General features: G+C 44.5%; 1 protein-coding gene across 6 annotated transcripts in view; it reads left to right on the forward strand.

Annotated features, from left to right (window-relative positions):
• Positions 1-14030, forward strand: part of ELMO2 (engulfment and cell motility 2) — a 334163-nt gene that overhangs the window by 183277 nt on the left and 136856 nt on the right. For all 6 annotated transcript variants that reach the window (XM_069243482.1, XM_069243485.1, XM_069243483.1 and 3 more), the window contains 2 exons: positions 4244-4395; positions 7997-8075. In XM_069243482.1, the coding sequence (XP_069099583.1) occupies positions 4244-4395; positions 7997-8075 (231 nt within the window). The remainder of the gene's footprint in view (positions 1-4243; positions 4396-7996; positions 8076-14030) is intronic.

A 14030-nucleotide genomic window follows, 5' to 3' on the forward strand; every position in this document is an offset into this window, starting at 1 on the left:
TAAGTTTGACTCTTGCAGTGCTGGCCACCTCTTTAACCTGGGAAAATGCTCTCTTCCAGGAATTCTCCATAAAGGGTGCCGTCAGCATCTCTGTCTCGGACTGCTGCCATGTCCGTATGATGATCCCATTTAAGGGGTTTCTGTAGAAACGTGAGATCAGGCTTCAGAACGGCCCAGGGTCCAGTATCACCTGTAGTGTCTGAGACTCCATGGACTCAGTGGGGAAAGTCTGCTAGATCGCACAAATTGTAAAAGACACTTTGACACATTGTAGAAACTGCCATTCAAGAAGATTAAATACATCTTGCATCTCCGCCATCGCGAGGAATATGTTGTTGAGGTACAGGTTACCAATGGTGTTGCAACTGCCTATAAACCATTGTGTCAGATCTATCACCAATTGAATGTCATGTATGGGCTTCAACCATCGAAGAGGCAAGAGCCTGGCATAGCGGTCCGACATAACATCTGCGCGTCAACCTGCTCCCATGCTACTGTCACCTGATGTAGAATAAAGGGGTGGTCATTACACATACCCGCCCCCAGCATAAGGCAGTGCGGAAGGTCTGCCTCAGCATCCTATGCACCCAATAGCATTTTCTCCATGTTGGGGCAATCAGAGCACAACTGAACAGCATACTGCAAAAGACTCGCAAAGTAGTACAGTCTGAGGTCCAGTAGTCCCAGACCCCGTAGGGCAGTGTCAAACTTCAGTAGACCCAGCTTGACTTTGCTGTGTTTGCCTGACCACACTAGGGACACTAGGAGTTTACTGAGTTAAGAGTGGGTGGTTTGTACATGGCATTTTGCAGGGCATAGAAACAGCAAGGGAGAAAAAACATTCGGCATAGTGCGACGCTGCCCATCACCGACAATGGCAGGCGTACCCAGAAGTGAATTGATTCCTCCAGTTCTCAAAGGACCCTGCCCATGTTAACGTGGTAGTGGGCCACCAGGTCAGTTACTATCTGGATCCCTAGATTCCCAAAGTAAGCCCCTTACCAATTAATCGCAAGGAGTTCAGCAGGTCATTTCTTGGCCAGTGGCAATTGTACTGTCTTCTGTTTATTGACCTGGAGGCCCAACGCCACCCCAAATTCAGACATGATATGGTACAGTTTGCAGACTGACTGTTCAGTTGGGGGGGAGGGTGGGGGAGAACTAGTGCATCGCCCGCATAGAGTGAGACAACATACTTGTTGCCCCCACTTCAATCCCCCATGTGACCATGTCATGGCGAAGGCGTATCGCTAGCGGCTCCATAACTAAAGCGCAAAGAAGCGGCGACAGGGCATCCCTGTCTATTACCCCTCTCAACGAGGAACCGTTTCAGCACTAGATGCCTGTCCGAACCCTTGCAGACGGACTTGCATAAAGTAGCTTCCCTCAGGACAAACATATTAGTCCAAGTCCCATTCTCTGAAACACCTCCAGAGGTACTCCCAGTCTAGGGTGTCAAACTCTTTTTCGACATCTAAAGCAATCAAGGCTGCTTCCATCCCACTATCAGAGAACGAGTGTAAGACTTGTGACAACCGCCGCAGAATCATGTGGGTCCCCCGCCCAGGTATAAAAGCACTGTGGTCATCGTGCAATAGATAAGTGACCATGCCACATAGTCTTCTGGTAACGGTTTCCACAATACTTTTTGCATTGACTCCCAGCATGGGCAAGGGACGGTAGGAGCTAGGAGCTAGGATCCAAAGGGTCCCTATTTGGCCTAGGAAGCATAACTATATGTGCTTCATGCATGGTCTGAGGTAGTATCCCACGCTCTTGCACCTCTAGGAGTGCTTCTCACAAGTGGGGTAGGAGTATCTCAGAATTTGTTTGATACACCACTGGCAGCCAATCTAGGCCTGGCGCCTTACTCTGTACCATCCCCCAAATCGCCTCTCCCAACTCCTCCAGTGAGAGCTCACTCTCTAGACATTCAGGCAGTGGGGCCGTGAGGCGAGGGAGTGATATCAGGTCCAGGAAGTCACTTGGCCTCTCTAATCTGTTAACGACCTGCGCATCATAAAATGACTGAAGGTTAACTGCTGCCTGAGACCCTGCAAGAGTGCCATCATGGTGCATCAGAGAGAGGATCACTGTTGGTAAGTAACCACGCCAGAAGGCGTCCCGATTTATCACCCTCACGATGCAGTAATTGGTGATAGTCTTGTTGAACCAATCCTTGCAGTCTATCTCGGGTCCTTCCACCGCTCTATGGGCTGCCAGTAGTGGCTTACTCCAGGCCCCCAGCACTGGAGCATCCCATTGAAGGGCAGTCAGATATCTTTCCTCCTCCAGCAGTTGCGCCTCCAAGTGACGTCTATGGCCACTGATACACAACAAGCCCTCCCCCTCGGTCACCGCCTTCAATGTGTCTCACTCTATGCCCCGACGGGTCGACGTGGACCAGTTGGAGTCAAAATAGCCAGCTATCACGACCTGAGCTCCTCTCAAAACAGGGGGTCACTAAGCATGTGTGTTGTTTGTCGGGACATAGCATGTGTATTCCTTGTAATCTTGGTGCATCATGCGCTGGACATCTAGACAGCCCATCAGGCCCATCACCTCACCCAGTGCAGACACTATATTGGGCTTTATACCCAGCCTGGGGGATGACAATCCCAATTGTTGTCAAGTACCCAACCCAGAATAGGGGAGGGTTTTCAGGAAGGGAAGGAGTTTGTATTTTAGGTCAAGATAGAACGACCCATCATCTGTGTTGGACACATACACATTCAGTAAATAGACTTCGCGTCCATCCAGTATACCACATAACAAAAGGTATCTATCTTCTATATCCACCTTAAAACTTTGCATCTGGAATGGGACCTGTTAGAGTTTGTAGAGTAGAATTGCCCCCTCCATTTCCTCTGCACCTTCTGGGCTTCGCTTTCTAGTAGATGCGTTTTTTACAGCAGAGCAGTCTGTATACCCTGCTGTCTGATGTATGTGTGGACCCTGTATTGCTTAACATAGGAGTTGAGACCCTGCAAATTCCAAGTCACAAAAGTGTGTAGCCATTTTTTTCCCCATGAATCTGTCTTGCCCTGTCCACCCCTACCCCCCTGCCCACCTCTGTGTCTCAGCTGCAACAGAAAAAACAATTCAAACAGAAATAATCTATCCCACCCACTGGGTAAACACCCCACTAAACCCACCTGATCTCGAGTTCACCCCACTGTAACGGTCCTAGCTCTCAAACAACACACACACACACAAACTCAAAAGCAACTCTGAACCACAATAGTATAAATGGGGAGCCAGAGCCTGGCAATCGTGTTAGCCTTGGGCACCGGACCCTGTCAGCCCCATACACACGCCCACAGCGTACCTAACACGCTCTCACACTACACCTCATCCAATTACTTACAACCCCCACTCGTATGCACAATCTCAGAAGAGTCAAAAGTAAAGGTGAAGGAGCAAAGAGCGGGAGAGGGACGGGTCCAGCCAGCCCCAGTCAGCTTAGCTCAGTTCCCTCACGGGCCATCATCAACTACCAATGGTATGAACTAGTCACTGGTATGAGCAACCATTTGCTGGGGGCCCCCATCTGCTGCTCACACCCTTCCAGCAACCAATTGTATATTTCCCCCTATCGGAAAGGGGGAATCCCCACCCAGTATCCCCTTAATAGCAGGGTGGTTGGACACAAACTAAAATTTAATAACAAGGGCCATTGAAGGAAATTAGTGGTTCTATTACCCTATCTATATCAACATGTTGCTGCCCTACTGTATGGCCAAAAAATGGTCTGGGGTATTCGTCATGTCATTGTGCCATGGCATGAAGAGCCAGTTGATACAGGACTTTGTAGGTACACGGGTGTTTTGTGGACCCTTGATGACTTTGTGACCACAGGGCCAAACCTCCTCCCACACCCCGTTGGTGCCTGACAGTATACCCTTGTGGGTACTACTAGTCAGTGATTTGAGTACTGTACATTGTTCAGGTGAGTATAGTAGTCACCTTGCATGCCTAAGAAGGGAAGTTGCATGTGGCTGTGAAAAGTGATTCACAAGTCTTCACCGGGGTATGTGACAGCATTTGAAACCTGCCCTTCTTTTGTAAATTTGTATTAGCAGCTGTAGTCTTGGCATAGGTCTGATTAAAATTCTTAGGAGGGCTGTTGTGCTATTCCTGTATCTCTAGCATTGTTTTCATTGGTATTTCCAGTCATTAAGAGTAAATATTGACTACACACTTTTTCATCCACCTATACATTATATTCTGACTTCTGGGTTAGATTGCAGGATACGTGAGTCAGCCTGCCGTTGATGTCTCTATCCTGCAACGATCTTTGGCCATCTTGGAGAGTGTGGTTCTCAACAGCCAGGCTTTGTACCAGAAGATAGCCCAGGAAATCACAGTGGGACAGCTGATCTCTCACCTTCAAGTGTGAGTATTGGATCTAGTGTGAGTATTAGATCCAAATAAAGTAGGTTTCTGTTCTTGTGTTCATTTCATTGATTTAGTTTCCATCTTTCCTCTGATCAACCATTTATCATCTTTCTTTTGTAATCATGCTTCTTAAATTCTCTAATTCCATCTGTCTTCTCTCTGGAGCATAACATTGTGTTGCCTTACTGCTTTTTCCCTCCCTCCCTTGTCCATTTCTCCTCTTTAGGAGAAATGTATGTTATAGCGTGGTATACTTTGATGTCTCATTAACAAGAGATTTCTGCGCAATTGACTGACCGTATTCCAGGATATTAAAATGGTTGAGAATGATGTATACTGATGTATGTCTCTTGGAAAACATTCTTAAACATACATATGGCAGTGCATTCCCACATGAAATGAAAGCAAGTGATACATTAATAATACTCTTTTGGCACACAACATATAAACCTACTCCATGATGTTTCAGCTATCTCATGCAGCATCATATGAGGCCTTACAATCTTTTGTTACCGAATCCTGACTTGGTCTTAACCTCTGGTCACACCTTAGTTTCAGCTTAACTCATGATCAGCCCTCACTGGCTGTAACCAAGTGATCTTAGCTTGCTGCAGGCTAAACAACCAAACATTGCTCGACCAGCCCTAAAGCAGCCGTTTTCCTTACGATGATCTGTAGGAAAGACCCATGCTCAACAAGGCCAGTTTTGCTGGCTAAATTAGAGATTAGCTACTGCAAAAGCAACAAAACTTGGAACTGCTTACTTGCAGCTTCACCTTCACCACCGTACTAACTAAACAAAAGTAGACATATGCCTATTCACAGGAAAAGTTTATTCACCAAGGCAGTAGATGCCATTTTGGCCCAGTCACAAAATATCTTGTTGTTTTTTGTAATGTGTTAGACTTACATCATTTGGTTAATTCTTCTACATATCAGGTTAGTCTGACCTGATTTTCACTAATTTCAACGATGTGGCTGTTTTGAAATTTTACCTCTATTTTGGTCAGGCTCACCTCAAACATAAGTGGCTTGATTTCTTGTTCACTAAAAATGCTTTGCAGAACTTTTTTTAACAGATTTTTTTCTAAAGTTACTTCTTAGAGTTCAATCCTGTTACTTTTCTCTGGACCCTTCAATTTTTATGCATATATGGAAGGTTTTATTTATTATAAATTGGTGGATTACTGTTGTGCAAGATGAAATCTCCTCACTGATGACAGCCAAATCCTTTTTTTCTTCTTCTTCACCACTTTATTTGCAGTTTTGGTTTATTGATGCACACTTTAACATAATACAGTCAAGGATGTGATAGTGACATGGATTACGTAAACATCAATACTCTAATTACCCTCTGTGTGTAGTAGCTCATCTATTTTCTGTCTCACCATTGTATAGTCCATCATTGGTTCAAACCTTCTGCTACTGAGTCACCCTCTGACTTTGGCGGGAGATGTTAATAATGTTTGGAGTCGCCTCCCTCCTCTTTTCCCTCCATACTCATTTTGTTGGTCATTTCCCACTAGTCTCTCCTAACCTCTGGGAGTTTTTCCATCCCTCCTCACCACATCCATGTTCATTTTCTCTGCACTTGTAGGCCCAATATGCAATACACCATTGATTGCATATCATTACTCAAAGATACACTATTCACCACTGCCACTATTCATGCGTAGTACAGAACCACTACAAGACATCTCCATGTCATGTGTAACAGGTCTGCATTATCTTGTTGTCACATTGGCCACATCTGTGATTTAGTCGTGTAGATTCTGTGCACAACTTTTAAAATGAGTTCTACTCTTTTCAACATCTTGGAATTGTGTTACCTAACACTGTTATTCTATCCTGCTCCACTCTGCATCAGTGTATGGGGCTCCGGTAAGGACAGCCAAATCTCTTAGAAAAACTCTGTAAACTTTATGGTATACAAATTACCTCAGAGCAGCTAAGTGGTTGCTTTAGGTGCTTGAAAGAGCTTCGTGCACAGATTACAATCAGGATAGCAAGGGCACTTCTAGCTAAGCTGTCAAACAATACAGAAAAATAGTGAGGACTACAAACTGAATTTTATACAGCACAAATTGCTTCATCTTCTAATAATACTAAAGACTAAATGACTAACCCTTCATCTTGTGCCTCCCCGTCCACCGTTATTAGAGTCCTGTGAATCTTAGTCTTTATATTTCTTCTCCAAGACCAAACCTTTATTAAAGTTGTAAATCAGTCTAAAGATCTCTAGGCTGAAGAGTTGAGTGTGAAGAAGCGGCTGTATCAATACTTCTCTGAGAGTCAATGTTAAGGAAATAATGGTCACTGCATTGTCCTTTTAGTCTGGCTCCCCTGAAGATCCGTGTCTCACCAAAATATTTAATCTAGTTATTGAGACCACTGTACCCACTCTTACTTCCATCATCACTGCGTCTTTCTCTACAGCGTCTGCTCCAGCTTGCCTAAACAAACCATAGTGAGTGAGCTGTTAAAAAAACCCACCGCAGATCCCGCCACCTCTGGTTGTTTTTCAACCCATCTTGTTTTTGTCTTTTACTGCTAGAGTGGCTGAGAAAGAAATGAACAAGCAACTGTCTGCCATTATAGAAAATCATTTATAGAAAATCATTGTGCATTCAATGAGGCACTGGCAGGATTTTGGGCTTATTACAATACGGATATCATTTTCCCAGTAGTGATGAAGTCGCTCTGGATGATCCAGGATGAGGGCTTTTGACACAGTGTTGCAGTCTAGCCTGTATGTCTGCCATCAGAAGGCTGGTGTTAAAGTAAAAGGCCCTCCCATGGAATTAGTTCATTTTTACATGGACAAGTTCTGGCCCCTTTTCAGTTTCTCCTCATACCTTTGCATTCTGATATCTTGATTGTGGTGTTCCATAGGGCTGCGCTTCCAGCCCCACTTTAGTCAACATCTCTTTCCCACCTCTGTCCAAATTAATTGGATTAATTTGGAGCTCGCCCCTCATTCCAGTGACTTCCAGATTATTCTTAGACTAGGCTAAGACATTCATTTAGCTCAAAACAATTTCTGATCCTGCTTGTCCGGTGTAGCCTCATTTTAGGTAAAATTCTAAGGTAAGGCATCTGTGGCTAGATATAGTCTTTACCAGATGAGGTGTTTCCAAAGATAAGTAACTTGTTTGTTTTTGGCCATGCTCCACAAGGGGCAGTCCAGCCTGAACACAAGCCAGCCTTTGTCATGTTTAGTCACATCTGTAAGGAACAGCATACACCATAAAACCAGAGAATAAGTGTCCATTTGCCTATTTATGCAAAGATGCACTTCAGTTCTGTACTTTTACCTTCATTTTCTCCCCGTTTCATTTATTTCTCTTGCTTCATCTACACTCCTTTCATCCATAACTCTGATTTATATCTCTACTACATTGCTTCCATTTCCCCTGACCTTCTTTAGGCCCCTTATTTTTCTGTCACTCCTGCATGCTTGACAATTCTTGTCTCTGTGGTCTTTTTGTTCTTCATCATTCTTGCCCACACCCGATTTTGTGTTGTCTGTACAGTCCGTCCCTTTTAAGTTTCATTGTCTGGGTGCAACCTTTTAAATTATTTTTTTAATCCCTTTTAGCTCCAACCAAGAGATTCAAACATACGCCATTGCCCTGATAAATGCCCTCTTTCTAAAGGCACCAGAGGACAAGCGACAGGTCTGTGGTCCCATCCTTAACTTACAACAGTGAAAACCTTTGCATTTACCTTTCTTTAACAGTTTGGACCTGTTAAGATTCATGTATGGAACATGTGAAGTGATCTAAAAGCCATTGTGGGCATTACTCAGAATGAAATACAGGTGTGTATTAATGTATTTATATTTTTTCAGGTTACTTTACTTTTGGCACTGGATAGAAAAGGTCAGTTGATAATCAAGGTATAGCCAGTGTGAGGAGGGTCTTTATTCCCCAGAAGATGAAGCAAGTTTTTTCATCCACAAACTTTGAGTGTAAACTGATTTTTCTCACTCTGCTTACTAACCATAGTATAGGGAGCTGTAGGAAGAGGATTGTAAGGAAATGCCTCCTTGGCATGGTTACCCCCTGACTTTTTGCCTTTGCTGATGCTATGTTTTGAATTGAAAGTGTGCTGAGGCCTGCTAACCAGGCCCCAGCACCAGTGTTCTTTCCCTAACCTGTACTTTTGATTCCACAATTGGCACACCCTGGCCTCCAGATAAGTCCCTTGTAACTGGTACCTCTGGTACCAAGGGCCCTGATGCCAGGGAAGGTCTCTAAGGGCTGCAGCATGTATTATGCCACCCTAGAGACCCCTCACCCAGCACAGACACACTGCTTACCAGCTTGTGTGTGCTAGTGAGAACAAAATGAGTAAGTCGACATGGCACTCCCCTCAGGGTGCCATGCCAGCCTCTCACTGCCTATGCAGTATAGGTAAGACACCCCTCTAGCAGGCCTTACAGCCCTAAGGCAGGGTGCACTATACCATAGGTGAGGGCACCAGTGCATGAGCACTGTGCCCCTACAGTGTCTAAGCAAAACCTTAGACATTGTAAGTGCAGGGTAGCCATAAGAGTATATGGTCTGGGAGTCTGTCATACACGAACTCCACAGCACCATAATGGCTACACTGAAAACTGGGAAGTTTGGTATCAAACTTCTCAGCACAATAAATGCACACTGATGCCAGTGTACATTTTATTGTAAAATACACCACAGAGGGCACCTTAGAGGTGCCCCCTGAAACCTAACCGACTATCTGTGTAGGCTGACTAGTTCCAGCAGCCTGCCACACTAGAGACATGTTGCTGGCCCCATGGGGAGAGTGCCTTTGTCACTCTGAGGCCAGTAACAAAGCCTGCACTGGGTGGAGATGCTAACACCTCCCCAGGCAGGAGCTGTAACACCTGGCGGTGAGCCTCAAAGGCTCACCCCTTTGTCACAGCACCGCAGGTCACTCCAGCTAGTGGAGTTGCCCGCCCCCTCCGGCCCCGGCCCCCACTTTTGGCGGCAAGGCCGGAGAAAATAATGAGAATAACAAGGAGGAGTCACTGGCCAGTCAGGACAGCCCCCAAGGTGTCCTGAGCTGAGGTGACTCTAACTTTTAGAAATCCTCCATCTTGCAGATGGAGGATTCCCCCAATAGGATTAGGGATGTGACCCCCTCCCCTTGGGAGGAGGCACAAAGAGGGTGTACCCACCCTCGGGGCTAGTAGCCATTGGCTACTAACCCCCCAGACCTAAACACGCCCTTAAATTTAGTATTTAAGGGCTTCCCTGAACCTAAAGATTTAGATTCCTGCAACTAACAAGAAGAAGGACTGCTGAGCTGACAAACCCCTGCAAAGGAAGAACAGAAGACACCAGCTGCCTTGGCCCCAGACTTACCGGCCTGTCTCCTGCCATCCAAAGAAACCTGCTCCAGCGACGCTTTCCAAGGGACCAGCGACCTCTGAAACCTCTGAGGACTGCCCTGCTTCGAAAAAGACAAGAAACTCCTGAGGACAGCGGCACTGCTCCAAGAGAACTGCAACTTTGTTACAAGGAGCAGATTTAAAGACCCCTGCAACTCCCCGCAAGAAGCGTGAGACTTGCAACACTGCACCCGGCGACCCCGACTCGACTGGTGAAGAACAACCAACTCAGGGAGGACCCTCCGGCGCCTCTACGACTGTGAGTAACCAAAGTTGTCCCCCCTGAGCCCCCACAGCGACGCCTGCAGAGGGAATCCCCAGGCTCCCCCTGACCGCGACTGTCTGAACTCCATTTCCCGACGGCTGGAAAAGACCCTGCACCCGCAGCCCCCAGCACCTGAAGGACTGGAACTTCTGTGCAGGAGTGACCCCCAGGAGGCCCTCTCCCTTGCCCAGGTGGTGGCTACCCCGAGGAGCCCCCCCCCTTGCCTGCCTGCATCGCTGAAGAGACCCCTTGGTCTCCCATTGAAAACTAAAGGAAACCCGACGCTTGTTTGCACACTGCACCCGGCCGCCCCCGCGCTGCTGAGGGTGTACTTTCTGTGTGGACTTGTGTCCCCCCCGGTGCCCTACAAAACCCCCCTGGTCTGCCCTCCGAAGACGCGGGTACTTACCTGCTGGCAGACTGGAACCGGGGCACCCCCTTCTCTCCATTGAAGCCTATGTGTTTTGGGCACCTCTTTGACCTTTGCACCTGACCGGCCCTGAGCTGCTGGTGTGATAACTTTGGGGTTGCTCTGAACCCCCAACGGTGGGCTACCTTGGACCAAAAACTAAAACCTGTAAGTGACTTACTTATCTGTGAAAACTAACAAAAACTTACCTCCCCCAGGAACTGTGACAATTGCACTAAGTGTCCACTTTTAAAACAGCTTATTGTGTTTTATGTAAAAAGTATACATGCTAAAGTAATGATTAAAAGTTCCTAGAGTACTTACCTGCAGTACCTTTCAAATGAGATATTACATGTAAAATTTAAACCTGTGGTTCTTAAAATAAACTAAGAAAAGATATTTTTCTATAACAAAACCTATTGGCTGGATTTGTCTGAGTGTGTGTACCTCATTTATTGTCAATGTTTATGTACAACAAATGCTTAACACTACTCCTTGGATAAGCCTACTGCTCGACCACACTACCACAAAATAGAGCATTAGTATTATCTCTTTTTGCCACTATCTTACCTCTAAGGGGAACCCTTGGACTCTGTGCATACTGTTCCTTACTTTGAAATAGTGCATACAGAGCCAACTTCCTACAAGGATGATTTAAAGATCAGTGTTATGTTCACAGAAACCTGTCTGAAAAAGGGTTGAGTGAAGTCCCAGCAGCAGTTTCTTACCCGTAACAAACAAATTGCTGTGCTATGAACTTGACTATGGGAACAGTTAGAAGGTATCGGAAGATACGTTTGCCGAACAGGATGATGTGGAAGGGTCAAGTAGCGATTCTCCTGCATGTACTGCTGCTGATGTGAGATGGGCTACCTTATCCCTGAAGATTAATGAGCTTTGCTTCAAGTTTTTGCAATGATGTTTTGAGTTATTGATCCTGACAGTTATTATCTTTATGCACTTTGCACCAACGTTGCCTTTGCTCAAGCATCCTCTGCTTCTCAATAGCGATAAAGAATATTATGACTGAAGACTTCTATAAGTTGAGATCATAATAGGAAACTCCAGTATAAAAGGCAATACTTGCAGAAAAGCAATAACTATATGGATACTCCAGTGAATGTGCCTTTCTGATAAAAGTGTGATCCAGATAATGGATAAGCCATAATTTGTGTTGTATGCAAATCCTCAAACAAAGGAGTCTTGCAATGTTTGAGGTCCACATTGCCTGTTGGCCAAATTATTTTCCCCTTGGGACAAGTTCTGGATTTGTTCTATGCAGTCTTTTGTAATATTTTGATCATAATTATTTGTATTGGTTCCACAAAGGTAGAGATAACAGAATTTTAATTGGCAAACTGTCATGTGCTGCACGTTTTGGATGCATAGGCAGTTGGATGCAGGACCTTTCCACATGCCAGGCTCTGCGTCAGACTCCTGCCACTCATTGTTGTGGGCAAGGCATGACCGTGACTAAGGGCAGGGCCTGGCTGCAGACCAGGACTAGCCCTGCATCCAACTCACGCCATGCATGGCAGGGTTAGGATGGACGGGTGGATGCAGAGCTTTGACTACATCCAGTCTTTGTCCAGATGCAGTAGGGTCTAGCTTTATGGTCCTCCGTCCAACTGCTAATATTTCTTTATTAAAAAAAAAAAACTCAAACTCAATGAAAAAACTCATTTTAAGTAATGTTATGTTTCAGATGGTGCCAACAATGTAACTGTGGAAAAGATATTCACTAAAAACACAATTAAAATGACTTTATGGATCCACATCAAAACCTGAAAAGCCCAAAAAGCGCAAATTGTGGTGCGCTACCGAACTATAACTGGAGCCTCCTAATTCTGTTCAGATTCTTCATTGAATACCTAGGCCTCATCATGAGTGCCCTAGATGTGGTAGTGTAAGTACTGCACTGCTGGATTAAATGTTACCAGAATCCAGTGAGTCCGAGGATGCAGCGTTGACAGGCATTCTGAGTTGCACCTTTAGAATTTCGGATTTATGATGAATTACCGGTGGACACTGTAGTTGCTAATCAGAATTTTAGATCCTCAACTGGACCGGAAACATTTGTCACTGGCTCCATCAGAGATTACTACAGACTTACAATGGAGGCCGGAGTGGTATCACTTTTTAGAGTATTTGCTCTAGTTTGTACTATTTGTACTCTTCCAATTGATTATATTTTAGTGCTGTTCATAGGTGAAGGTTTTCAAGAATGGTCACTTATTCTGTCACCTCTTGGCGGTAGTTGAGATTAAGATTTTTTTTTCATGATTGAGCTGAGAGGTCTGTGTTGTCATGATTATCGTGGTACTGGGTTGAGTTAAAGTACTATGTAAAAAAGTGCATACAGAGATTTTCCTTTCCCCGTATTTTCATAACCTATATCATGAATTGAAAAGTAAGTCTCCTGATGTTAATAGTGATAATTGTATTTCTTCACCTCTTGATTGTTCCTCATCCCATCTCTGATGATGGCAAAGTAATTCTTCTTTTCATGATGATTCTGCTGGACAGAGATGCTCCATTCATAATAAAGATATTGCTTCATCTTTCTGTCCGGCCAGTGACCTCAGAGTGTGCCCTTTGCTTTACTTCCTCAAATGATGATGATGATGATTTCACTGTTCCCTCACAGGGGTGGTAATGACTGTATTGAGCTTCTCTATCTCACCTATGTTGATGTGGAGTTTTTACCCTTTCGACATGATAAAATGGATTAGCAGCCCTCTTTCCTCATGATCATATAGCTTCTCGGCTATAATGATAGTGGTGAATCGTCTTTTGTTTTTGTCAGGATGGTGATGGAGCTTTCCTTCCAACCACGATGATGCAGTTGTATTCGGTCGAGGAGTTTGCCTCATAACTGCAAAGTGACTTTTCATCCTTTGATGATACCAGCAATGCCGCTTTTATTTCTTTCATTTCCAATGGATTGATGGGGTCTTATAGCTCCTATGATGAGGTGTTTTTAAAAATGGCAAGACTACGATTTTTTTCTATGGATAACTCTTAGGGGATTGTAATAAATGCTGTCATATTGTTTGGTTAAATAATGGGGTGGACAGTTATCCCCCTTTCAAGATTATAATGATGAGATAAGAAGCCCTTATCACCTCAAAATTCAAGGAGTCTGTCCTTCTGAAATGCTTAAGTGGTAGCAATGTACGTTTCCTTATTAAATAATTGATTAGAAAGTTATTTTCCTTTTTATCATTTACAATGGTGCAAGGTATTTCTTATTTTCGTTTCTCATGATGAGCCGAATGATTCTACTTTTGTTGACAATGATCTGAAAGTCATTGTTTCCACGAAACTGCAGAAAAGGGTATCTGCTTTTGGTTTCCATGAATTTTTTTTTTTTATGGGTGATTTAGGTGAAGGGTGCTATGTTACACCCCAGTGGATATTACAGTTGATGCAAAGGTGTTATACCTCGTCAATACCCTTCCTTTCAATATTTGAAAAAGTATTTGATGATAATGAATGTTTTCCTATTCTATCAACTTAATTATTCATCTGCTGGCACTCTGTCTCTTGCAACCCTGCTTGAA

The sequence above is a fragment of the Pleurodeles waltl genome, chromosome 7, assembly GCF_031143425.1.
Source record: "Pleurodeles waltl isolate 20211129_DDA chromosome 7, aPleWal1.hap1.20221129, whole genome shotgun sequence".
Lineage (NCBI taxonomy): Eukaryota > Metazoa > Chordata > Amphibia > Caudata > Salamandridae > Pleurodeles > Pleurodeles waltl.